Genomic DNA, 27,307 nt, shown 5'->3' with positions numbered 1-27,307 from the left:
ACCCTTTTTGTGGATTGGTGTGACATCTGCCATCTTCCAATCATCTAGGACCTCCCCAGTGAGCCAGGACTGTCAGTAAATGATGGAGAGAGGCTTGGCGAACTCTTCCGCCAGCTCCCTCATCAAATGGAGCTTACAGAACCACCTACTTCCAATCCCCCCGCTGCCATGGGCAGGGACACCTCCCCACCAGACCAGGTTGCTCAAGGCTTCATCCAACCTGTCCTTGAACACTGCCAGGGTTGGGGCACCCACTACCTCCCTGGGCAAGCTCTGCCTGTATCTCACCACGCTCACAGTAAAAAGCTTTTTCCTAATATCTAACCTAAATTTTCCCTCTTTAAAATTGTACATCTTTCAAATAGATTCCGGCTGCAACATTGAAAGCCCTGGAAGCAAAGCTGCAATGGCAGCAGCCACCCAGGGCAGCCTGTGGGCAGAGGAAGACACAACAGCAGAAGTTCATGTGAGGCTGCAGTGGTAAAGCTGAGTGTGGTAATGTGTTACAGACCAAATGGTCCTCCCACTCGCCCTTAAAAAAACAAACCAAAAAAAAACCCAAATCCTCCCTCCTTCAGAATACACTAAGCTCAATGCTGACTCTTCATCAGTTAGATCAGTAAAGTAAATCTCCCATATTGTTGTATGGATCATGGGATCATGCTTCAGAAGGACCTGCCCCACCTGGTACTGACCCAACAGCACAAGAGCTCCACTCTGCACACTTTAGCTCTCCATTCCTTTGATAAGGTGTAGCTGTCAGAGGCTGAGGGTACACCTCAACCCATTTTCTGAACTTCACAATGTAATCAGAGTAGTTTAATCTTACATAAACCACTAGAAGGCAACCTAGGCCTAGTCTTCTCTAGAAATGCTGAACTCAGCCATGCAGATTCCCCTCAGGACAGTAGTATATGTATCAGCACTGCTTTGAAACCAGACTTAAACGACTGTTTCAATTAGAAAAAAAATTCTTATTTACGTTATCTTCCATATTCACAAGACAATATATTCCTTATAGACAGGTTTTTATTAAGCTTCTCACATGGAATTAAGCATATATTCTACATCTGACATGCTAGCAAGGTTGTCAGGAGCCAACTTCTTTTTTTATTCTCCAGACATCTGTGGTGGTTGAAGTTCCCTGGATTACACATAAATGTTGCAAGACTTGTTTCCAGTTCTAAACATGGTGGATGTAACACTTGCCAAAAGTTCTAACCATACCAACACAAGAAATCTGAGAAGTACAGCAGATAAAACAACATGTATGAGGACAGATCTTGTAAAGAGCTGAGTGATGACACTGTCAGACTTTTGGGGTCGTAAACAGGAACATGGGTGGTGCTAGACGTACAGGCCTTCAACACACAGAAAGAATGATGTTTTCAAGGGTCAGCCTACAGGGAAACAACCTCAGCATTTGAGAGCAATTATCTTGATGCCTTAAAGAGAACCTTTTCGGTGCTCAGGCTTATTCTTCCAGTTGATGGTTTGATAGTGTGCATGTGACGCCACCATGTGTGAATTAAGATGAATCTATTCATGACCGACCAGAAGTCCAGAAGAGCGTTACCTTACCAGACTAACATTCTGTACAAAAACAAGACTGAGAATGTTATGGTGACTGAACCCAACCAGCACTGAGATATCTTGCTCTTACTTGTGTTGGTCAGAAGTTTCCTTGCTGGATGATGCGCAGATATATCAATACATTTTTGACGTTGTGTATTTGCCTATCCACATCTGCTGTATGAGGAACATGCTCCTAAGACAGTACATTCCCACCCACTTGTGATCCTGCTATGAATAACTTGTGTGGAGCCTGCTGGAACGGAAGTCCTGTCCTTAGCTGGGAGTGATCCTTCCTCCTAGTCCGATGTCTCTTGCAGGCAACACTCAACTGAAATAACCACAAGGGAGTGAAGTAACAAGGTTCAGAGTTTGGCAGCAGCAGATTCATAATGATTAAATTGAGCAGTAGGTACAGATTGAAAAGAAATTATGTATCCACAGTATCTGTACAGTATAATTAACTTCACAAAAGTGGGTTTTTTTCATTGTTATATTTTAAAGGTTGCCTTCACATTACAGATAAGTCCTTTAAATGTTTGAAAGGCATAAAAATTCCCCTTCCCACACAAAACCCCAAACAATATATTTTAGTTTCAAAAATATTCTGAACCCACGAGCTTGGTATCAGTTAATCTGGTAAAATAACTACGTGCCAAATAAAAGCACATCTGGTGGATAGAGCGCAAAGAATGTTACAAGTGTACTTTGTTTTTGCTTGCAGCATCTGGCAGTGGGTAGCAGGACAGAGGCAGGAATCTCATTGGGTCTCCTCCGGCGTCTGTTCTGCAATCGTTTCTGTGGCACTGGCATTGGCAGCAGAGTTGAGAACTTCTCCAAAATCTCCTCCAGCAGGTTTGTTTCCTCCAACTTTAGACTACAACATAGAGAGAGCCTCAACGTAAAATAGTAGTTACTTGGCACACCAGGCATGCTTAATTGTATAAACCAGTACCTCTGCATGAGTAAGTTTAATATCTCTCTTCCGCAGAGCAGCTGCTCCAGGACTGAGCAACCTCCATGATACTCTAAAGACAAGTCTTTGCTCATCATGCAGGAAACACACAGCAGGCTCCCCCTGACTCTGAGCAACACGAAACAGCCCTTACTCCAGCACTGATTCCAGAGTCCAAAGGCTGACACCCTCAGTTACAAATGGTACAAGGATGTAGCCTTTCAGGCCATTTAGGCTTTGAAAGATTCAGAGTTAAAATTCACTTCTGTATTTGAACAGTTTTGAGTCTCAGCAGCAATTCCTGAGATCTTTAGTGGAGCAGAGCAATAGTTTTACTTTCTCCAGGTAACGTGTTTGCCTTATCACTTCCCTCTACAGTATATATCCCATGGGACTCCAAGGGTGTTAATGCCACTTAGTTGCAAGGGAATGCCTGGCTCCCCATGCTATTGCTTGCATGCTGCTCATCCAAGCCAGTGTGCCCATGACAGCAGTAAAATTTGCTTCCATTTATAAATATTAGTTACTTTTAAAGTGAGTTTTACCTGGCGTATCTATCTGGTTGTTTCTGGCATGTCAGGCTTTTGCAAGTTTACTTTAAATTAAGGTACAAAGGCCTTTTGCCTCTTGTGCCAGAAATGAGTGAAGCATCCCAAGCTATTCTCCTGTGTAGGACACCAGTCACTAGAAAGGCACAGAAATAAAAGCCTAGATCATTTTGGATACCTAATACTAGGTATGCTATACTAGCTGTTTGTGCAGGTTAGCTGTCTGTTAGCTCTTCTAGTTAAAGGCATCCACCTGAATGAGGTGCAGGAAGCCCATGGTTTTATCTGTAAATCATTAGGCAGAGAAACCATTTCCAAAGTACTTAAAAAGATGTCATCTAAGCACCTTCAACAGATTACCAGTAACTAAAGAACAGGCTGCCCAGAGTGCACTTCAGTCTCTTCTCCATGTCCACAGCTCCACAATCACCAAGGTGTTTTAGTAATACTTACCTTTAAATTTTCAACTTTTTCTTCAAAGGATTTGAAAGTAGGAGAATTTCTAAGAAAATAAAAAGAAGAATCACAGAATTAAACACATATCTGGTCATTCTATAAATATCAGAAAACAAGCAGACAGTTGCTTTTTCCCCAATGTCAACATGAGGTTTGTTTGTGGCTCTTTCCTTGTTTTAAGGGTAGCCTAAAAACGGTTTACATCTGGATCTCCAGAAGTATTACAGAACTAAAATTCAAACACACTCAAGTTCCAGGCTCATTTATATCTTTGGCAACTAAGCACTGTCAGGCTCAGTGATAGGATCCATCATAACAACATGGAAGCGAGAACTAGCAAGTATTTTAGCTTTAGGTTATTATTCTCAGTGATTTCAAACAGGTTTCTGGCTTAAAGGATTTGTTCAGAAAAGCTTAGTCATCACTTCTACTAAGCTTAGTACATTATTGCTGAAGAAACCCATCAGAGTGTTATCACTTGTTATAGGAAAGCTAGTTTAATTGGCTATCTGTTCAATTAATAAAACATGGTTTGCAGTGGCATTTTCTGCTAACGTTAAATTTACGGGAGACTCCCCCTTGCCTTTAAGTGCCAGAGGCAGCTGTAATCACAAGTGGTAAGTTTGGCATGTGAAGAGCAGGACAGCTTGGGATTTCCAATGCCGAGGGCTGGTGTTATTATTCATTATGAGAGTGGCTTAATGCTCTGACTAGCTCTCACTACCACGTGCAAATTTGTGCAGCAACTTTTTTCTGCCTTTATGCAGCATGGAAAATGCTTGTCTTTAAGGGACAGGTCTAAGGTTCACAACAGACTCAAAAATTTATTATAGAAAGATGAAAGACAAGGGTTTTTTCCCAAAGAATTCTGAAGCTTTCCTTCTCTCTTTGCTTGGTATTTGCATAGGTCACCCACACTTAGCAGCACTTTCACTGGGGAAAGCACAAAGTGACACATATATCAAACCAGACTCTCCCAGGAGGTGGAGGGACACGGTGCCAAGCAAGGGGAGAGAAAAGACAAGTGCCCCAAGTCACCAAGAGACTTCTTGTGAAACTACAGTATATTTTTTATTCACTTACATTGTTCCAAAACATATGCCAAACTACTGTCTTGTAAACTTGGAATAACTTAGTAACATTACATTTCTAATGGGCAGGGAAATGTTGTTACAGTTTTCCAAACAGCAGGGAAGTGTGCTTGGTCACATTCCAGATGTTGGGTTATCACCACCATTAAGCAGATATAAACCAAATTGTATCCTATATGTTAGTACTGGAAATCCATTACAAAGCTGGGTAGGTTTTTTTGGTTTTGTTTTAAACCTGTGTTAGTTGACCCAAGTTCAGTTCGACTTGATTCCACACATGAAAATAAATAACCCCAGGAGCTGGATTACGCATACATTACCTCATAATAGGCATACTAATTGAATGTTGTATGGAGCGTATACTAAATGCCAGCATTAAGAAAAAAAGAAAGCAAGAGGTTAGTTTAAGTATTACATTGAGAAGAACTTGGCTTAGAGACCTGACTTCTGCATACTGTTTTTGGTATATGGCCAAACAACTTTATACAGACTTAGACAGTAACTGCTTGGGTTTGCTTTTTTAAACTGCTTAGCCATGCACACACATAAGTACATCAGAGCAAAAGCTGCACCAACCTTCTTCCCTTTTACAAAGACTGGAGTGCCATGCTTGTTTGTGCTCATTCTGCTTAGCTGCAACACTCTGTATCTCGTTAAGTTTCTCAAGCAATGAGAGTCATGCTGTATTGACAATTTTGGTGATATCAAGTAGAAAGTGAACATACAAAAGTCTTATCAATCAACTAATCTTCCTACCGAAAGAATTATTCCTACATTCCTTTCAATTTCCTTCCATTTCAGTTCAGTGTAAGGTTTCCATACTCATCAATACAAATTATCTACTTGTCAATACACATTATCTAGCAAGAACAGTCACATCGATCTGTATTCAAGGTCAGGTTTATGATGACAGTGGGGAGAAAGTCCTAGTCTCAACCCTGTTCTGGAATTCATGAAAATTTCTGTAACCTGCCAGTGTTGCTATACAGTTACTGTTTGTTTAGTAAGAATATATACCTACTCCTGGAAGGTGACCAGATGTAGACTAAGGAAATAACCTCAAGACCAGCTGGAATCTAATTTAGTTCCATCTAGAAAATCTCTGTTTACTGTTGATGAAGAGAAGTCTTATATGTTAAGTATTTCTTATCAAATAGCACAATACTAAGTTAGAATTATTAAAACTTATGATCACAGATTTTCAGAACTGTATCTAGAATACCAAAATTTGCCTGGGCTTTATGATGTCCTTCAGAGAATACTTTCCAGGCAATTGCTGGGGCTCATGAGGAGGGAAGGGAAACAACTCTCTTACATGATGTACCGCCAAACTTCCAGTTAGTATCTTGGCACAATGGAATATGGATTCCCAGAAGCAAAACAGTTCTGTGTTCATTGCAGAACAAGTTTTAAAGTAGAATACAGGGATAAAAAGAAAAACTAGACACCTAAAAATTTCCCCATAAGGTTGGGATCCCTTAATGCAGACGTGCAACTCTAGGTTGATCTGTAGGTCCAGAGTACTGGGAATCAGATAGCAAAAGCCAGATGCTTTCCTGACACGTGTCAGTAATGCACCACCATGCTTCATCCATTTCCACAACTCCGTTTCTGCTGTTTCATTCTTATGGACAGTTTGGCTTCCACAAGCTTTTCCAGAACAAAGAGAAGCTGATTGTCTTCTGGAATGTAATTTATATTCTTCACTGTGATGTGGATTACTGCAAGTTCTCATCTTGCTACGTGACAGGTTTTATTACAGAACTACACTGACACTAACTAGCTCCAGTCATGCTCAACCACTTCCCCTCACCCTGCAAGAAGTGCCTCCCTTCCAGAAGTTTAAGGCTAAAGAGGGTGACATAAATATATTTACAAACTGTAGACCTGCTAACACTTAAAAACAAAAGCCTATAGTGTATTGCAGATGTTTTAACAGGTGTCTACATAAGTTTAGATTAATCTGAGATACTTTAATAGAACTATTCATACATTTTACTTGCTGTTGTACAATAAACTTAGGTACATATTCAGCATTCATTTTGTAAAATGAAACCTTATGATAGTATATGGTTTTATCATAGAATGATCTGGTTTGCAAGAGAACTGGATTAGATAAATGCAGTTGATTTTTTTTTATACCAAATCACCTGTTCTTCAAGCAGTGCAAAGAATCACAAGTAAACCTTCAAAAGCTTTACAAAGAAGAGGACCTGTATTTCTTTTCACAAATGACAGAATGCCACATCAAAGCACTCACTCAACTAGGCCAAGTTGGGCAGTTTGAAAAAGAGAAGCCCTTTTTACAATGCTCACGAGCATACCGCTAGCTTAGAAACAACAACAGCAAAAAAAAGGCACAGGAAGTTGCTCTCCAGGCTTCCATGTATTTTGTACTGCATTAAAAGCTTTCTTATCCTCTGCACAAATATTTTTCAAAGCTACTATATTGTCTCACATTTTGAAAAGGCACAATTTAGAAACAGTCCAAGACAGAAGAAATCACACCATTGTGGCTGAGAAGTTTCCCAACAAACACAATGCAAGGAAAATGAAGCCATGATGAAGACACCACATAAGAGTTTAAGAATAAAAACATACCTGCATATTAAGTATTTATTCAAGTCAGTATCAGGCCCATCAATTCTTGTTTCCAAGAAATAACTCGGGCATCTAAAATTTACTGAAGTTCAGACTTGTGCAGTCTTAAAAGTAGACACCAGTTGAGTAGTCACATAACCCTGGGACCTGAATTCACTGGTTGAATCCCAGATGAACCTGGTTCTCACAAAAACCAAAACAACTCAAAGGTTTTTAATCTCTTGTGCAACCAAGATCTTGGACAGCACTAATTCTTCAGACTTTGTTTTGTTTAGCTTTTTAAACCCAGCTACTCCTGAATTTATAACAGTACCTTGAATTTCCATTGCCATGATTCTCCCCAAGAAGCTCACCAACTGTGTAGACTCCTCTGGCACTGTTAAATTCCCTCCCAGTGGCCCAGTTCCTGATAAGAGTACTCAACACCCACATAGATGCTGTCTGGAGTAATTAGGACACTCTTCTTTGAAAGGTATTAAATTCCTGAAGTCAGCAGACAGCTCTGAGTCTGTGCTTGCCCTTGTCCAATGCAATAGTCTAATACTAACAGGGGAACACAACAGGCTTAAGGTGAATGAACTCTGTTAAGCGAGTAGACAAGCTCTGCGTCCAAGAAGTAGAGAACCATCTTCCAGGCTCCCCTTGTCTCACTGATGCCAAAGGAGAAGTATTTCAGCCCAGCTGCTATTCTTATGCTTGAGCAAACTCAGCTCACTTCATAGTCTGAGTTGTGGTAGCACCTTGTGCTGCTGCCCATCTCCTTGCCTGAGGAGAGTTAGTATTCTAGGACCCAGATCTCTGCACCTTCACAGAGATCCTACTGCTGTCCTTAGCTATTTAGTGAGAGAGTACAGAAAAGCTGCAGCCAGACTCAGGTGTGCAAAGACAGGATGAAAGGCAATGGACAGAAGTTGTTACACAGGAATTTTAACTACTGAAAACACTGAACATTTGCCCAGACGAGGCAGATGAAAGGTAATGGAAACAAGGCAAAATACTCAGTGTCGGATGCTGCTAAAGAAATATGCTCAAAGATAAAGACTCTTTCACTGGACAAAGTATGAACAGAGAATGAATAAACTATTTTACACTTAGACTCTAGTGATTGGTTTAGAGTCACAATGCTAAATAGCCGTTGTAACAGACACCAGAAGGGGGAAATTTCTACTCCAGCGCAGCACAAACACTGTACAGACAAAGGAGAAATCCTGCATGCCATTGACCTCAACACCATATTCTGCCTCTTGACAAAAACCCTTGCAGAACCATTTTAGCAGGTTCCTGTCCTACAAGGAAGAGAGACTCATTGATTATTATGTATACTCAAGATTTCATGTTCTGAGATAGTTACTAGGTGAACATGAAGAAACATCTTCCCTGACATTAAAAGACCTTCGGTTTTACATTAACTAACACTGGAGAAAAGAAGAAGTTACCTGTTACAGAAAAAACTGTTAATTAAAGATTTTAATGGAGACAGTCTGACTACATGCTTAGTTTCAGAAACAACTCTTGCGTCCACCTTACCTAAAGGAATGTGAAAATGCCTGTAGTCTGCACAATGCCAGAGTAAGCATTAAAGAGAGAAAGGAAGTTCTGATAAATCTGAAGAAAAATATGTAACTTTGTAGCTGCACCTCAAAGCGTTTTCTCACTACACTTCAAAAAGCAGGAGGTTAATGGCAGCACTTTAAAACAGAGGGCTGATTTTATTACACTGCTTTCCATGCACCAATATCCTGTTAGAATGTGTGAATTTTTATTTGCCCAATAATTGAAAAATAAGTTTAACCCATTACTCACAATAAATTACACATAGAGATGAATAATTGTATATGTTCCAGTGGAAAAAAATGTATAATCAAGGAATAGTAGGCTAAGCATCTGATTGTACTGCATCCAGCAGAAGTTTTGCATGCAGCTCACCATAGTGCTAAAACTGACCATGCATGTGCATGAAGGGCTGTGTCATTGACTCTGACACAAAGTCAAAATACGCTGCATGACAGCAAGGGCTAAGAGGTAAAACGTGCCAAATGTAATAAAATCAAGCCACTTCTATGAGGCAGAACAGCTTACAAAGAAATCAAACACACCTGAAAGGAAAAAAACCCAAACAAGCAACAACAAAACACAAACCAAGAAACCGTAAACAGCTAAAGACACTAGTTTTTTTAAGTGTAGTATTCCACAAGCTGAGAAAGTCAGAGAACAGAACTGACAGAGCTATGTGCATCCCAGGAAGGCAGAGATGCTGCCACCTGCAGTGGTACCAGAAAAGGAAGAGCAGCAGTAGAGGTTACAGCACACATTGCTTCTCTCACATGTATAAAATACACACCACAGAACTCTTCTGCATCAGTGAGGACACACAAGCAGATTTTGCAGCAAGTCTCTTAGCTCTCCTAAAACAGATGCTGAGGGTTCTTAATAGATTAGCTTTAGAAGCAATAGGTACATTAACAGCATGAGTTTATTGCAGTGATTACCTGCTTCAATAAAAAAAAGCAACTAATTGGGAAAAGCTAAAGAAACCTACCTGACATCTTCAAATTTCTTGGTTATGACTGAACCAACTGAAGAAAAAGCAGCAGAAGCCTTCTGACCAGCCTGAGACAGGGTTTCTGATGTTCTCTTGTATCTGTGTTAAAACAAAATGAACAGAACACATAAGGAACCTTTTAGCTTACGTATATTTGTATCACAGAGGTATTCTTTGGCATTGAGGCTTAAGAGACAACCTGCTTAAAAGACTATTTTGACATTGCAGTCCCTTCTGTCTAAAGCATCTCTGCCACCTCTGACTTCAGACACAGCTCACCAACATGCACCTGCTACCCCACCCTCAGAACACATGCTATCTGCTATTGTAGGACTTGCAAAAAAACCCATCTAAATTTAAAAACATAAATTAAAAAAACCACAGAAAAATACCCCAACCAAAAAATATCCAAAACAAAACAAAACAACACCATGCACATACACACTGACAAAGAACACAGGTCTGTTTTTGTGCCAAGTGTCTAAATTCTTGTACCAAACAGTTCTGTCAATAGACTTTGCCACAAAAAGTTTGAGGTACATCATTTTACATTCTGTGTAGTCATCAACTGCAGAAGGCAGCACACTCTAGCCCTTAAGCTAAGTTGTGTTTGGCAAGAACATTAACTGACTTTGCAGTCTTCCTCCATGATCTCAGCCTACAACAATTTTTCAGGGTGGAAAAGAAGGGTATTCTGCTGGACTTAGGACACTTTAGTATCTTAGTAATGATATCCCAGATCTGTCTGACAAAAAACCCCAGTGTGTTAGAATAGCCCATGTTATGGTCAATCATTCTTCTTTTCCATGAGATAAGGCTAATGGTGTCCTGCTTTAAAAATATCTATGTTGATTTATCCAGATAAGTTTTAATGCAACTTAACCTTGTGTTATCTACACTCATTTAATTTCACAAGAACAGAGGGTTTAGACATGACATAAGAACTACAAAATTTTCACCTCAACAGCCTAGACAATCATCATGAACTGATACATACGCTGTGGTTGATGTAACATCTTGCCAGCTTTTGGTAATGTTCTGTCTTAGTTCCTGTAAGGAGTTAATTCCCAGCTTTCTCTTGATTTCTGCTAGATGCTTCTCTTTGGCAGCTAGCACCTGTGAGAGTGTTTGGATCTCCTCTTCCACCTGTGGCAGGAGAGTTGATGAGAGGGAAGTTAACAAGCAATATCCCCAGACATTTAACCGTATGTTTATAAAATATCTGCTAGACATCAGTACTGGGAGGGCTAACACATTTTTAACATTGCCTCACAGTCATTTCTAGATACTAAAAGCAAAATCCAACAGTCTACAAGAGCCCGTAAGAAAGTCATCCACATGCAGCTAGCTGTTACTGGAATATATACAAGTTGGTAACTTAAAGACTGTATAGTTAGAAATCATTACCTACGATATGTGAAGCTTGAAGATTAGTCAAACCTGGGACAAATACCAAGCCTGTATTCTACTTCCATGTCAGAAGACATACCAATGTGTGACCAGTATCAGGAAGCTCAGAGCATGTCTGATCCATACACAAATTTTGCCCCTTTGCTTGAACAGAATGGTTCTTTTGTGGCTTAAGCCAGCAACTGCAGACTGGATCCAGCCACAGGAGTGCCTTCCCCAGAGCAGCGTGGAAATGGTGGCAGAATGAGCACTTAAAACCCGCAAAAACATACAACAAAAACACAGCTCCTGCTCTGCAACTAGAAAGCTGGATTGTTTGTATACTTCCTTCTTTGCTCAGATACTTCCTTCTTAAGCCTCTTCCAGAAACATGACCAGATCACGAACAAAGATGTCAACACAGTTTCATGGTGCCATTCTGTGAGCTATATATAGGTGATAAGAGGCACTAAGGCTGTATGTACAAAGGCAAGGGCACACATCCAACCCTACTTCCTCATTCAGACAGGATGACCCTACTTTAGAGTATCAGGCTGCCCACTCATTTAAGCTCCTTAGAGGAAATACCACTATCTTCAATACACCCTTCTTTTGAACATCTGTCCGAACTACAGTGTGACATACCCTAGCAGGACCAGATTACCCTCACCAATTTTGGCATGAAATGATACTCAGGACTACCAAAATAAGACTGCATTAAATGTGCTTATTTCACAGCCAACCTTCATTTGACAACCTTCGGCTTAAGTCAGTGTCACACGGAGCTACTAAAGAAAAAAGACTGACTGCTTAATAAAGCCTGACTTTGGCAATTTTTGAAATGCACATATCAGGCTTGAATATTTGACTGTCCTTCAAAGAACTTGCTCTTAAAAACATTCTGCCATGGACAAGAATAGTAACATGGTGAGACATTAGCAAAACAGCGCCTACACGGATATTACTACAAAGCATTTTTCATGAAAGAAACAGCTTTAGTTACTCCACACCACTTGAGACAATACTTGGGTTTTGGCTTCCAACCATGTTCTCTCTGACTGCTTATTTACCCCCTTCTCACTTGAGGAAAAAATGGGTTAGGTGTTTATTATGCATCTTGGTTTCAGATCTGTGCACTCAGCACTTCTAGCTTAATTCCCCATTGCTAGAACTGGCTGCTCTTTTCTCCTTGACACCTTCCCTCTCCCTCCCCACAATATACAGGAGTGCCGTATCTGGCTACAGAATAAATATGCAAAGCACTAACGTATGTTCAAAGACAGCATTATTCCAGATTTTCATTATCAAAACAAGTCTAAGAACAATTTACAAAAGAATTACCTTGGCAAGTTCTTTTCTTAGCTCATCCTGTTCTTCTTCTGAGAGTGTTTCTGCCATATCAGCTGTAGCAGCAGCATCCTCTCCAACCTCAGGTATAGAGTCACTTCTCAGCAGCCCTTGAGATGAATAAACCATTAAATGTCAGATTATCACGTCTGCCAGACAGCAGCTAACATTAACATACAGCCCTTTTGTGCCAGCGCCAGAAAGAACTGATGAAAGGACACTGAAGTCATGCTCCCCCAGCACTATGGAATACAGAAAAACAGAGGCATTTTACATTTTGTTCTATTGAGATGTATTGAAACTCAATATAATTGCAACTGCTGCTGTAATAGGAGACTGAAAACATGTTGGGAACAAGGCATCCCACTACTCCGATAGAGACCAAGGTGCAGAACACGATATCCCAACCTCTGCCTGGAAGTCTGTGCACACTCTGGTCTCACTCACCAGGCACACAAACTCTGGAAGCACTGGAGATGCTCAAGGCCAAAGCAGGGGCTCCCTTCCCTCCCTTATTACTCTCTGGATCAGATTTTTAAATGTTCATTCCGAGCACACTGGAAGCAGTCATGGTGACAAGCAAGGTTAGCAACAGTGGATAAAAGTATTGCACCACAAGTACGAACCCTTCCTTTGTCCCCTGCTCGACCTCTGTGCCCACAGTAACTGGGACTACTGTGGCTAGAAAGTTGCAGATGTGATGGAACTAGAAATAAGCTGCTGGTTTGCACACAGACATTAAGACAGAAGGGAAGCCCGAAGACAGAACTTGGAACAAAAGGCTGTCACTTCAGACAAAGCAGCCAAGTGCTAAGAAGAGACTGATGAGGACGTGCATCCACTCACACAGCTGCCTCCTCCCCTTCCAAACCCAGAAACCAACTCTGCCAAACTCCTCCTGGATGAATCACAAAAGCCCTTTCGGTCTTCCTCAACTCTTGCCTTTACGACTTCAGGGAAAGGAAGGAGAATTATATTATTTGTATTACCATGATGCACTCACTTTAGAGATTCATTTATTCTTACTCCTTGCAGTGAGATCACTTTAAACACCTCTTAATGCAACAAACAAAACTTGCAGCAAAAGATTTCCCATTCCAAGTCTTTGTAGCTGACACTGACAGCTTGCCTGAATTAAGGAATTCTGTTTTAATTGCAGAAAGATCAGCATGCAGGGAGACTGCATGCCAGAAGGGTTGTGGATTCCCAGAACGAATTCTCTATCCAAGAGGTAAAATAGCTTTACAGATAGCAAAAAAAAAAAAAAAAAAAACTTAGAAGAGAAAAACCAGGATTGCGTGTTTGTAACGCGGCGTGTGTGTATGTGTGTATATATAGATGTGTGTGTATATATGTATATCAATACATAATTCATACAGGTTGAGGACACAGTAAGTAATGTTTTGTATTAATCGCTATAGGAATTAACCAGATAAAGATCCATCCTCATTTCAGCAGCTTCCAATGGCACTCCATACTATCATTTGGTCTGGGAATCCAAAAAACTCATTAATGTGCAATGAGATCACCACCGATTTTGTTGTGAGGCTTGGTATCAAACAGCCATATCACAGCCAACCAAAAGGTCAGGGAGGGGAAAAAAAAAAAAAAAAAAAAAAAAAGAGTCTAAGTCTGTCACTAGTTGTAGGTATAAGTAGTGGGTTGTCCCTGGCTCCATGCCAAGCACCCACCAAAGCTGCTCTCTCACACCCCTCTGCAATATGGACAGGGGAGAGGAAATAAAACGAAAGGTTCATGGGTTGAGATAAGGACCAGGAGAGATCACTCAGTGAGTACAGTCATGGGAAAAACAGACTCAACTCGGGGGAAATTACGTTATTTTATTATAACAAGATCAGAGTAGGACAATGAGAAAATAAAGCAAACCTTAAACACACGTTCCCCTACCCCTCCCTCCTTCCCAACTCTACCTCCTTCCCCACAGCAGCACAGGGAGACAGGGAGTAGGGGCTAGGGTCAGTTCATCACACGTTGTTTCTGCCACTGCTCTCAGGGAGAGGAGTCCTTCCCCTGCTCCATCGTGGGGTCCCTCCCACGGGAGACAGATCTCTACAAACTTCTCCAATGCTGAGTCCTTGCCATGAGCAGCAATTCTCCACGAACTGCTGCAGCATGGGTCACTCTCCACAGGGTGCAGTCCAGTCCCTCAGGGACAACCTGCTCCAGCACAAGTCCTCCACAGGATCACAAGTCCTACCAGGAACTCTGCTCTAGCATAGGTCTCCTCTCTCCATGGGTCCACAGGTCCCTGCCAGGAGCCTGCTCCAACAAGGGCTCCCCAAGGGTTCACTCTGCACCCCATTAACCTCCATGGGCTGCAGGGGCACAGCTGCTTCACCACAGTCCTCACCATGGGCCATGGGGAATCCTCAGCTCTGGCACCTGGAGTACCACCCTCCCCTTCTATCTCCACTGACCTTGATGTCTGCATAGTTGTTCCTGTCACATTTTCTCACTCTTCTCTGGCCATAATCACTCCTGCACACTATTTATTTCTTTCTTAAATATGTTATCACCGAGCTGTCACTACCATCACTGATTGGCTCGGCCTTGCCACAGCAGTGGGTCTGTCCTGGAGCCGCTGGCATTGGCTCTGCTGGACATGAGGAAGCTTCTAGCAGCTTCTCACAGAAGCCATCCCTGTAGACCTCCCCACTGCCAAATCCTGGCCACACAAACCCACTACCACATTCCATGAAACATGCTCCTAGCAGCAGTCAAGCCTAGGAAAAGCAGCAGCCTTGTTCTTGACCAGGTTATCAAACTCATGTAAAGCTTAATTCCAGAAATTCTTTCTAAACCAGTGTGTTTTCTGCCTGTATTTGCATCCAGAGCACCTGTCCTTTAGAAGCACACTGCTACCTGGGCAGAATATTAGTAAATGCTGTCAGCACAGAGTGCACTGAGAAGGAAGCATACAGAAGGTAAATTAATCCTCATTCTCCATTTATTCATGAGATCTGTACCATATTTTCCCAGATATTTACATACGTCTTCCACACAAACATAATGTAGGCCCTATGGGTTTCCCAAGACACTATCTTCTGGCAGAAATCTAGAACAGAAAGAAGTTCAAGCCTAATGCCCAAACCAAAGTACAGCACTACAGCACCTAAAACAAAGAATTAAGCCTCACAGCTCACAATCAGATAATTTTTTTATGCATCAGCGTATTTTCACTTCTTAATGATTAAGAGTGCCACACCTTTTTGTCAAATTGCCACCTAACCTATTAATTACACATGCCTATACTGAAGGAAAACCAGCAATTTAAACAGCATGTTCCCCTGACCCCCCTGACTCCTCAGTAGATTCACCTACACCTCCTGACCTCGCTCTCCTCTGCAGGCCCTTCTGGACACCACAGAGCTTGCCATAGCAAAAGCCATTTCAGGAAGTTTACAAATACCAAAGACCATGCTGACTCAAGAGCATTAGCACATCCAGCTGAAAGTCTGTTCAATCTGATTATGAAGAGTCATCTGGATTATATCACCAAAAATAGATCAAACAAATCCACCAGGAGGAAAATGTGCTGGATTGTCTCCCACAGCAACAGCTTCTGTTTTGGGAATGCACCTTCTCTTTGGAAAATGAGTGTTTTGAGAAAGTTTGTGTTGCTTCTTGCCTGCTGAGCTGAATTTAAGACACAATGCTAAAAATCAAGGGAATGATCTCTCCTCCCCTCGCCATTTCTAGATCTTTTAGGAAGTCGGGAAATCCCTGCTACTCAGAGTCCTCCACACTTCACCCTATGTATCTGACCATGCCTTGCGCCCCTCTCCTTGCCTTCTGATCTCCCCCCATTTATTACTTTTTTTTGAGCTCTATACAAAGTATGCAGACACCTTCCCACCAGTCCTCATTCTGGCACCTCCCCTCTCATCTCCTGTTCACCTCTCTGTTCATTTTACTACTATTCCTCAGTTCACTTGAGTATTTCCCAGACACATCCATGCTATGGGAAGGCTGTGCTAGGCTGTCTGGCCAAGGAGTAGTTGCCTACACAGGTAACAACCCACAGACCTCCACAATGGTGTGGCTACAACCCAAATGTACCCCATAAACTAGGGCTGGCAGACAGCAAGATCCTGGCTTTGAGAAAGCTTCATGAGGAAGGGTGCACAGCTCACCTTAGATCTTTTTATGGGGTGTGGGGCAAGAAACCAGGAAATTAGCAGTCTGCCAACAGATGAAAATACTTCGGCTCAATCTGTTATTAAGGGAACCTTTCTCACTTGCGGTCTTTTTTTCCACCAACAGAACTGTTGCTATTATTGTTACTTTATATTGTTATGTATAACTGTTGTTATTATGGCTTCCGACTTGTTACCCTTCCTTATGTTAGCTCTCTAGTATCTCTAGAGCTGCGAAGGAAAAATTCAGTCATTTGGTACTCTGATTGTTATAACCAAGTTTAGCTGAACATTTCACATATCTTAAACACTTAGAATAAAAATTCTGCTTGGGGGAAAAATTGGAAAGACTTACACGGTATTGAGAAAACTTACCTAGCTTTAAGATCAGTTTTAGGTCTGTATTTCTAAGATTAACATATTATCCCAGATCTTCTTAAATGAACCAAATAAAGACATGAACAAGTTTATTGATTAGGACTCCACAAATCACAGTCAGGGAAATGGCACTGAAGTCCCTATTATTCTGCCAATTTAGGCAAAGCATTAGAGAAATTCAATTTACATTCAGTGTTTCTGATTTGGGGTTTGCTTTGGTCAGTTTCAACCCAAAGCTCATAATTTTGACCAGACATTCCTACCTCTTCCAGGCCTGAATTGGGAGATCAGCAGCAAGCAGGAGCAGTTTAAGAAAGTACTGTTCATTGTGGATGAGCAGCCCCGAGCTGGGGGAGGGTTAGCCTTCACAAAGCTTTCTCTTTGGGCAGACAGTCTCACATACTCAGAATGAGCATTTTGGCTATCACTATACAGTTGGCAAAGTGAAAGAAAAAAGGCTCTTATTATAGTTCAGGAGAACAAGCTGTTACAAGATTATAAGATCACTCAGTAACATACAGAGGATATTTATTTTGCAATATATAAGAAAGATGAAATTTAAGTGATTCCTGTTTATCTCAGTGAAAAAGCCAAAGTGAGATATCTTTCTTCAACTTGAGAGAGAAAGTGCTTGGGCTTCTCCCAAACACTAATTACATATTCATTGAAAGTGAATGAAAAAGAAAAGAAAGCCCAGCAAAGGCTGGTGGTTACAGTGATGCATCACCACCTGACAGAGGGCTGCTCTCCCTGCTCCTTCAGGACAGGTGTGAGATGCAGTAACTGCATACCTGAAAGCTGGTCACTGTTGTACAGCAGCCTGGAGCTCATCAGGCTCACTGAGGGGGTTGGTTTAGTTCACACAGAGGTTCCCCAAGGCAGGAACGATTAAGATTTTTAAGAACAAGCCCACCAAAAAAAGTTAACACCTTTGTAACTTTGCTTTGCCACACCTGAAGTAGCTGTAAGTCTTCTACATTTAAAATTACTCTTAAAATTACACCTAGCAGCAAGGAATGGAAAGGAAAGATAAAACCAGACGAGGATGTGCTGGGAGGCACAGTTCTGGGTGTTCTGTACGACAGGTTACCAGATAGAAGGGCTAAGCACTAGACAGATGCTGCTGCAGCATCAGCATACAGGGGAGCACAAGTGCAGCTAGTATCTGCGGGTGTATGATTCACAGCATTTTAAATGCTAGGTGGAACACAGCAAAGGTTTTAGAGGGCGTTTTCGTCAACTGGCGATATTTTCAGTAACAAGGCAAGAGCATATTTTAGGCTATCCAGAACTCTGGATTCCTACTAAGAATGCAATTCCTACCTCCTCTCCCCTGTCTCCCGCAAAAAGCTAACAGTCAAACTAGGCCAATTACTCCAATCCTGCAGAAACTGCCTTTTTGTTCCTTATTTTTCTGGTCCTTTGTTTTCCCTCAAACTGCCTTTCTACTGAAAAAATAACAAATAAGGTAAAGCTGGTAAATGCATAGCCCATGGGATATTACCTACATGACACACCAAAGCTAATAAACTACCAGAATTAACAGTAGGTCAACTTTTACAGATTCCTCATTTAAGAAGTTTCTTTTTACAGACATTAATTGCTAAGCTTTTCATGCAGAGATTTTGAAAAAGGAAGAGAAGGAAGTTACCAGACTTTGCCAGTGTAGGTGATCCAGGTGGAGAAAGGTTTATGCTAGGCGACAAATAAAGGTAATTTCTATTCACTCCAGTGTTGAAATCGAAAGGTGATTTGTAATCCTCATAAAGATCCATGCCAGAAAATTCAGAGCATGCAGCCACCCTCGTCTTCCACCGAAGTATTCATCTTCGCTTCCTGGGGTGATCAGCAGGATTCAGAAACCCTCCATTTCTTCACATGACACTCACTATACCTCGTCATAAAATTCAGCTCTGTTGCACATGATAGAGGTGTCTAGCCAGTGATTCCTTAGCCATCTTGTAGCTGCTGCTGCTTACATGTCACCAAGTTAAGTTCCTGTAAATTTATAACTGGGGCTGGACGCAAACAGACCGTTCCTTTAACAAACATTCACAGCACACTGCTTCTGGAAGAGCCTTGGTCCTCTGCAGAGTTACATCAAGAATTTTCAATCATTTAAATAAAAAAAGGTCAGCTGACTGCAGCTACACCAGGATATCCTTAATCTTCTAGGACACAAAAGGATTACTAGCCGTAATCTATCCTATATACCATCTGTGTTGGAATTTTTCCTCTGATTAATGGAAAATTCTGTGTGCATAACTATTTCTCCAGCTGCTTCCATCAGGTAATAACCAGGAGGGAGAACTCAGTCTCTAGTGCCCAGGTCTCACACTGTAGTGTGAGCTCACAGGAGGAGAGCAGCACTCCTCTCTGAAGGCTGGGCTGTAAACAACACCAGGCTTTTTGATGAACATGGCAACGTGCATTATGATTTTTGCCCATGAGGCTAAACATAGGGTTCTTTCTGGGGCTTTGTTTGTTTTTTATTAAAAAATATTATTGAATTGCACTGCCCTATCTCCCTGGTGCTTCAACCAGCGTCACAGCAGTCAGTTATGCCAGGAACCAGTGACACTCAAATGTCTAATGAAACATTTTGTTTTGACAAGTATAACAAAGATCAACTTACCTAAGCCGTCTGACTTCACACTATGGGTTTAAGATTTAACCCTGGGATGCAGAAATACTTCTTACCTAAAAGAGGCACTCAGCTCAATTTTGCAGTGCTTCACTACTTTTAATTTTCTTCCAAGGTCAGCCTCTTTCACAAAAAACATAAGCTTAGTTGCAGTCTAGACCATCCTTACAGCTGAGCAACAATTTCCTCCCAACTTTGCACCTACACCTGGGATCTCCACAGCAGTCTGCACCCAGAACGGCACAATCAAATGGAAATTAACCTTTTCCCCACCATAAGAGTGATGTTTTCAGACAGAGCTGACCAGAGACATTATGCCAGAGAAGGGAAGGGGCCTTGCAGCACACTAAAGTCAAGCCCAGGCAATGTGTTCCCTAGGGATGCAAGAAGAAAGGGTACCCCTTCTGAAGTTTTAACTTTCCATTTTCATTGCAGTCAGCAGGCACAGGAACAGAGAGCTAATTACAGAGCATTTCCTTTAGTCTGCAGACCTACATTAGCTTCTGGTGCAGACTACCTGCAGGCTCCTAACAATGACAGTGCCAGAGCCTGAAACACAGGTCTCTGCTATTTTCCAAAACCACTGGAAAGAAGAAAATATAATGCCCCTCTGTATTTCAGACACGTGGCTGCAGCATCTGCCAGAAATACTGCAAAGTTCACCTGACAAAGGTCAAAGCTTTGGTCACAAATTCTAGTTAAAGCATCCAAAGGCAGCAGAGAACTGTAACACAGCTACAGTAATAACATACTATATTAACCAAGCCTGCTAACCTGACTAACTTACTGATTCTGCTTTGCAGCTTTCCCTTATGTAACTCAGCAGTCAGGGACTGCCTTCTGTGCAAAAGGTTCAGGCAGTAGGTGTACTAACTGGGTTAGGTAAAATCACAAGTTATCAGACAGAGATATTTGGTTTCCCAGTCTCAGACCACTGACCAGGCCTACCACCACTACAGACAGAAGCATGTATGGGCCAAACTCTTCAACACATCTTCAGTGTACTCAAAGAGACAAGTACAGGAGATAACCCACCACTGGAACATATATTTGGCTTACAGGTAAGATTTGCTGATTTACAAATCTGAGCCACCACATGAGAGGCTCAGTTCTGTTAAATGTTACTATCTTAAGATCGATGCCAAGAGAGGGACCATGCAAGCACTCCTTACTTCAAATCACCCTCTGTGCTCAGATTAATCTTGTTCATGGTGGCCATACAGATGGGCTGCTATAACAACTTGCAAACATGTCACCTAAACATGTCAGCCTCCTGCTCTCCTATCTGCAGGAGTTTACTGGAGTGCTGCTTCTCACTTGTTCTCAGTTACAAATCCCATCTGGTGACAAAGGAAGCTATCTTGCAGGACAAGCTTCTTTCTCATCACTTAGGGAAATCCGATGGTCTTCTCTGAAGTACAAAGCCAACCCAGTTCTAAGGAGAAAGGACTGCAGTCCACCCTTCCAAAACTGCTGTATGATAACTTCTAGGCTGTAATCCCTAACCACCCACTTCAGGGAGGACACGTACTCCCCTGTCTGCCATAACAATCAGTTTATCTCCTTCTTCCCCACTAGGTCCTTAGCACATTCAAGGGCAACATCTAAGGGCAGTCTGAAGAAGACAGGCCCTGCTAGCTGTCAGTGTGGTGCATTTGGAGAAAGAATTAATCTCCAAGAGACTTTCCAAATTAAAGCTATAGCCCAAGGAAACAAAGCAGGTTTGGGATGACGAACAGCAGCCACAGAGAATCAAAAAGAAAGGTTTTGCTCTGCAGCATGAATCTTTTTGACCAGTTTAGCAGCACTCAACAGTCATAGCTAGGCACTAGCTGGAATCAAGATTTTTCTACGCTATGAAAACAGGCTCCTTATGAGGTCTTTCTAAAGAGCCCTCCCATGACCAAGATATCTTACTTCCAGGCCATCCTCATCCTCACAGTAATTCAGAGTACATGCAGCTGGCTGGAGGTATAACTGAGGCTGTAGAGCCACACCCTGATAGATGGACCTTGCCTTTCCTAGCACAAGATACACATTTTAGAGCTGAAGCTTAAGTTTAGACCTCTGTTACATGGCTTAGAGTAGTTATTGTGCATACTTGAGCATCTTTGTTCTTTGATCTGACTAATAGGTTCAATTTACAGTGTGCCTTGGTTGTTACTGCAGGCACCTGCTGTGAGCCAGTACCTGAAAAGATCTTGAAGCCTAAGGATGCACCTGCTCCAGAGACAAGCAGCAGTGGGATTTTGCTTACTACGCAAGAGATTACAACTGAAGATTTTGCTGTTCCACTAGTAGTCATTTGCCCTTAACACCTTAGGATAACTAAGAGGTTAGTACTTAAAAGTCACCTATGCCATTTTAGGAGCTGGTGTCTGACAGACTGGCATGAAGGTAGATACCTTCTGCCAAGGATGCTCCAACTAATTACTGACAAGTTCAACTCAGTGTCACAAAGTGGCTCAGGAAGGCTTGGCAAACCTCAGCAAAGCATTATCATCACAATTCCTACCATTAATCATGTTGTAATCTCCTCTGCTAAGGTTAGAGAGTGTGCTTAAAGCTCTCCCAGGTAACTATTTAGCATCAACAGCACAGATTGTGCACATCATGAATCATAAGGGAGGGAACTTCCTTCACAGCTAGAAAAGCTGCTAAGTTTGATCAAACACTTTTCACCAGGTATCTGCCTGCCTAGGTTCTTTCTTTAGATACCACCTGCTACCCAGGTCTGCAGTTTCCACCTTAGCCCAAGGCTCTGGCAGCAATTTAAGCAAGAAGATACAGTATTAAAGCACTTCTACTTTAATGGTAGCTAAGCAAGGATAAGATGCTGTGGTAGCCTTGCAGAGAAGCTGCTTTTCCCAAATTTAGGTCTAGCAGCACAATACTTTATTTATACCCTACAGAAACCAAACCCAGCTCAAGTAGGGCTGAATACCATCTCTGGGCTTTGAAGAAACTGAGCTATGTATTCAGTAGTGTCTCATACAAACAGGTACATTCAAAATGGAAAGGTTACCACTAATGCCTCAGGACTGGAGGAGTGCAGAGGCTACCGCAGGACACAATCCAAACAATACTGAGAACAAAGCTACCTAAATAACCAATCCACAAGATCTGTCCCTAATGTGAGTTCTGCTGTTACTCAGGCACATCCACCATCTTGAGCATCCTGTGTTGGTGTCCTGTTTATGCACAGAGATGCCAAACTTGTGCACCACAGCCCATACTTTTGGCAAGGCTATCATAACTCCAGCAGTTATTTCAGCAAGCAAAGGATGGGGGAAGACAAGGGGAAGAGTCTATTGACGAAGAACAGGAAGAGGTGCAAAAGGAGCTTGGTGTTTGGAGGGCATAGCAAGAAGATTCACTCTTATTTCAAGGTTAACTCTTAAGATGCAACTGTCTGCTCAGCCTATACTTGGTTTGAAATTCATCTTCTGCAGCCTGCTAAGAGGCAACACTGACTGGAGGCCTTCCAGTAACTGTGGCTGGGGTAAAGACTTCCAGACACATCTTGTGATACCCCTATCTTTCCCAGGTAGATCCCAATCAGGCAGCAACAGTCATGCTCCTCTTCTCATTCCAATTGAGTTTTATAAGCCATAAGCCATTTTAAGAGCTATAAAGCTACTTAAGCATCTTAAGCCAATCTAGGTTCTGTAGCATCAATTTGATCTTCAAAGTCTTACCAGTTTACAGACAAGTAAAGCCTTTCAGCACCTGATCCAAGGCCTTAAAAACTGCACTAAGAGAGAAAGATGCCGTGAAACAATAGAACTGAAGCCCAAACACTAAGCAAGCCTGAAATCAGTACAACATCAATGCTCCCATTGGCACATTGTGCTCTCTCCCCTCCCTTTGACACCTCTTTCAGCCCCCAAGATTAGTGCATACCATGACTGGAGCTGCACAGCTGTAGTGACTGCTGAACAGTATGAGCCCAGGCTTCTGCAACCCCATTAGTAATGGTCAGCAGAATGTGGCTTAAGGGTTTAGGTATCTGCTGTCTTCTAGCATAGTCCAACTCAACACTACAATATTAATCTCATTACTTCAGCCCCACACACATGCTTTCTCTGGACAAGCTCTCCCTGCTGCAACTACATAGTCCAGCACGATTCTTTGTACTGAAGCACCCTCTCCAGCATTCTGTTAAGCCTAAATGCTGCCTTCACTTACTCATATTAAAACAAACAAACAAACAACAACAACAACAAAAAACCCACAAAAAAAGAAAACAATCACCACCAAGAACAATCTCTTATAATGACCAATATTCTCCCAAGATGTATCTCGCTGCAACACAAAGACTTGTGAATGTTACAGGTGAGGATTGTGGGGTTGCTAGTACTGGCATTTTCTTAAACCGACGTCTCAGCCCACAGCTGACATGTCTTAATGAAGGCAGCAGTTGTCTCCTCCTCTCAATCCAATTATAAACTCAGACTAATTTCCTGAGATCTTGTGAGGGAGTGGATCCACACTCCAGCATATTTTGCCACTAGACAAACTGATACCACAGTAAGACTCTTAACCCTTTCATGCCAGGCAGAAGGCTCTGTATTTGCACATGTTCTGGTCAGGCACAGGAATAGATTGCCCAGGGAGGTGATAGAATCACCATCCCTGGAAGTGTTTAAAAGGCACCTGGATGTGGCACTGGAGGATATGGTTTAGGATTTAGGGGTTACACCAGTGGCAGGCTAATGGTTGAACTTGATGATCTTAGAGGTCTCCTCCGATCTTGATGATTTTGTGATTCTCTACTACAAGTGCTCCACCACTTAGAAGATTTTTGTTAGGCAGAACTCCCTGATTTATGACAAAGATTGTGTCTCCAACTGTGATCAAAGCAGTCACATTTGTCAGCTCCAGCAATAACAGGTGAAAAAGCTTTCCAACCTGTGGAAAGGGTCCAAAGGAGGCAGTAGCCAGCAACCCAGAAAGGGTGATCAAGGAAGGCACTGCATCGACTTTGAGAAGTCAGACTTAACTCTGCAAATACAGAGGAACATTTCCAAGTGAGATTAACAGAGTCAAAACACTGTCATGTAGATTTTAGAGGAACGTATTTAGTTATTTTTTCTTGAGCTGCTTGTCCCAGTTCTGCTGCCCTTCTCTAAAGACTCTGATCACTGGTAAGAGACTGAACCTGCCAAAAACGACGAAGAAATAGTGCTGAGCTGCAGTTAGACAACACTTGGAAAAGATCAGGAAGAAAATAGGTCTGTGAGCTGTTTCAAACAAAGTTGAAGTGTGTAACCTTACAATCAAATTAAAAGCTTCATTTGAGTGAGTTCTATTAGAGCGACTACCAGCCTCCCTCAGAAGACAACTCTGCTCCTCTGGATACTTAAAGCAAACCTCTCTCTTTCAACATTGCACCCCAGGGTTTCCATTTCTGCAAAGCAGCTCCAGAAAAGTCCACCATCCCCACTCCACAATATCAGGTCCCATCACGAAAATGATACTGAGGTTTAAGAACAAAGCAGATTTGATTACATATTGAGCTGAATCACATATTGTGATGTCTAAAAGGATAATCACCAAAAAACCCACCATACCTTAATAATACTGCCAAACAGGCTTCAATGCTTGTGGCACACAGTAGCTCCCACCACATAATTACCAAGTTCATGCCTGGATTTGGTGCAGCACAAAAATTGCACCATTTACTATCAAGGGCAGAAGTTCAGAGTACAGAAGCAACCAAGCAACATATAATTTGATGCAAGCAACAGGGTTTAGGGTGAGTACTTTACAAAATCCATCCTTGGAGGCATTCAAACGCTGCCTGGACATGGTCCATGGACATGGATATCAAAGACCAGTACTCTTCAATATCTTTAGCAATGACACAGACACTGGGATCAAGTGCACCCTCAGCAAGTCTGCAGATGACACAAAGCTGAGCAGTGCAGTTGACACAACAGAAGGACAGGATACCATCCAGAGGAACCTGGCCAAACTTAAGAACTGGGCCCATGAGAACGTCATGAAGTTCAGCAAGTCCAAGTGAAGGTGCTGCACCTGGGTTGAGGCAATCCCAGACATGAGACCGGGAGAACTCAACAAGACCAGAGGAGGACTTGGGGGGTGCTGGTGGATGAAAAGCTGGACATGAGCCACCAGTGTGTGCTGGCAGCCCACAAAGCCAAACACATCCTGGGCTGCACCAAAAGGAGCATGGCCAGCAGGTCGAGGGAGGTGATTCTCCCCCTCTACTCCACCCTAGTGAAATCCCACCTGGAGTACTGCTCTGAGATCCTCGGCAAAGAAAGACATTGACCTGCTAGAGCTGGTCCAGAGGAGAGCCACAAAGACAATCAGAGAGCTGGAACCTCTCTCCTGTGAAGACGGGCTGGGAGAGCTGATGTTGTTCAGCCTGGAGAAGAGAAGGCTTCAGGAAGACCTCATTTCAGCCTTCCAGTACTAAAAAGGGACTTCAAGAAAGAGGAAGAGTGACTTTTTACACAGGAAGATAGTGACAGGACAAGGGGGAACAGTTTCAAACTAGAAGAGTAATTTAGACTTGAAATTAGTAAGAAATTCTTGTCTCAGAGGGTAGTGAGGCACTGAACAGGTTGCCCAGAAAAGTGGTGGCTGCCCCATCCCTGGAAGTGTTTGACGCCAGCTTGGATGGGGCCCTGAGCAACCTGATCTAGTGGGTGGCATCCCTGCCCACAATGCAGGGGATGGAACTGGATGAGCTTTAAGGTCCCTTCCAACAAAAACCATTCTATGATTCTATGATATAGTCCTGAGCAACCAGCTCTAGGTGGCCCTGACTGAGCAGCAGAGATGAACCAGATGACCTCCAAAGGTCCCTTCCCACCTCAACCATCCTGTGATTAACACAATGGCTGTACAAAGTGAAAGGCTGCTCAGTCAGATGCTCCAAGGACCTTTCCTCTTCAGGAACACGAGGGGTCCTGGCACCCTGCCTCAGGGGAGGTGTGTGGCCAGCCCTTCGTCTTGTGAAGCAGAATTGCAAATACATACCTGTTGACAGAATAAAGTTCAATTTTATCCCACATTTTCTAAACTGAGGTATGGACAGAGACTTCATGGAAGACTTTGCACTTCCACACATCACCCCTGCGTATAGGAGTATTATGACAGCTGACAAGCAAAGCAAAAGCATTTACTGCAGGAGAGGTTATTTTGATTTCAGTTAGGAGTCTGCAGGAAAAAGGTAGCTGACCAGGTAGGCCAGATTCTGGGAGGGGAAATGAGCCCTGTACTTGCATAGAAGGGACATTTATATTTTGCTCAGAAAATTAATGAGTAAGCAACTTCTTAGGCCTGACACATGATTGCAGACACAGAAGAAACTCTTGGCAAACATGTTTTAGGAAGTAATCTGCTGTCCCCTGACCTCCTTTCCCCAGGAGGGAAGTGAATGTATGCCTCTGAAGGAGGAAAAGTTCACTCTGGTACACAAAAACTTGAAGTAGACAAATTAGCTATCGGTGTCACTATGCGAAAGGTGCCTTATAGCAGGAGCCTCCCCTCCTCTTACCCTTTATCAATTAAACAAAATCCAAGGAAACCAGGTTCAATTTAAGTCTTTGAACCTTATCAAGACTCCTCAGTTTATTCTTCATCCACTCCAGTG

General features: G+C 42.3%; 1 protein-coding gene across 4 annotated transcripts; it reads right to left on the bottom strand.

Moving 5' to 3' along the window:
* Positions 1-1,963: 1,963 nt before the first annotated feature.
* TPD52 (tumor protein D52) lies at positions 1,964-19,130 on the bottom strand. Of its 4 annotated transcripts, XM_009079644.1 has the most exons (8): positions 18,688-19,130; positions 12,496-12,611; positions 10,763-10,911; positions 9,763-9,864; positions 8,751-8,777; positions 4,943-4,984; positions 3,529-3,577; positions 2,295-2,449 (listed from the first exon to the last, which is right to left on the bottom strand). In XM_009079644.1, the coding sequence occupies exons 1-8, from the start codon at positions 18,809-18,811 to the stop codon at positions 2,333-2,335; spliced, it is 726 nt and encodes a 241-aa protein (XP_009077892.1). In that variant the 5' UTR covers positions 18,812-19,130; the 3' UTR covers positions 2,295-2,332. The 4 variants fall into 4 exon arrangements, with proteins under 4 accessions (XP_009077895.1, XP_009077893.1, XP_009077892.1 ...); XM_009079645.1 differs by lacking the exon at positions 8,751-8,777 and having other exon boundaries at positions 2,140-2,449; XM_009079646.1 differs by lacking the exon at positions 4,943-4,984 and having other exon boundaries at positions 2,333-2,449.
* Between the last annotated feature and the right edge of the window lie 8,177 nt (positions 19,131-27,307).

Source organism: Acanthisitta chloris, unplaced genomic scaffold (assembly GCF_000695815.1).
Source record: "Acanthisitta chloris isolate BGI_N310 unplaced genomic scaffold, ASM69581v1 scaffold4138, whole genome shotgun sequence".
NCBI lineage: Eukaryota > Metazoa > Chordata > Aves > Passeriformes > Acanthisittidae > Acanthisitta > Acanthisitta chloris.
Note: the sequence above shows the minus strand (reverse complement) of the source record. Positions and strands in the feature narration are given on the sequence as shown.

Excerpts from the sequence above, each read along its gene's own strand:
- TPD52 (XM_009079644.1), bottom strand. The coding sequence starts at position 18,811 with ATGGATCTTTATGAGGATTACAAATCACCTTTCGATTTCAACACTGGA. Across the intron at positions 8,778-9,762 it reads AAGAAATTTGAAGATGTCAG|ACTACAGGCATTTTCACATT; the intron begins GTAGGTTTCTTT and ends GGCATTGTGCAG. Across the intron at positions 4,985-8,750 it reads GCATTTTCACATTCCTTTAG|TATACGCTCCATACAACATT; the intron begins GTAAGGTGGACG and ends GCTGGCATTTAG.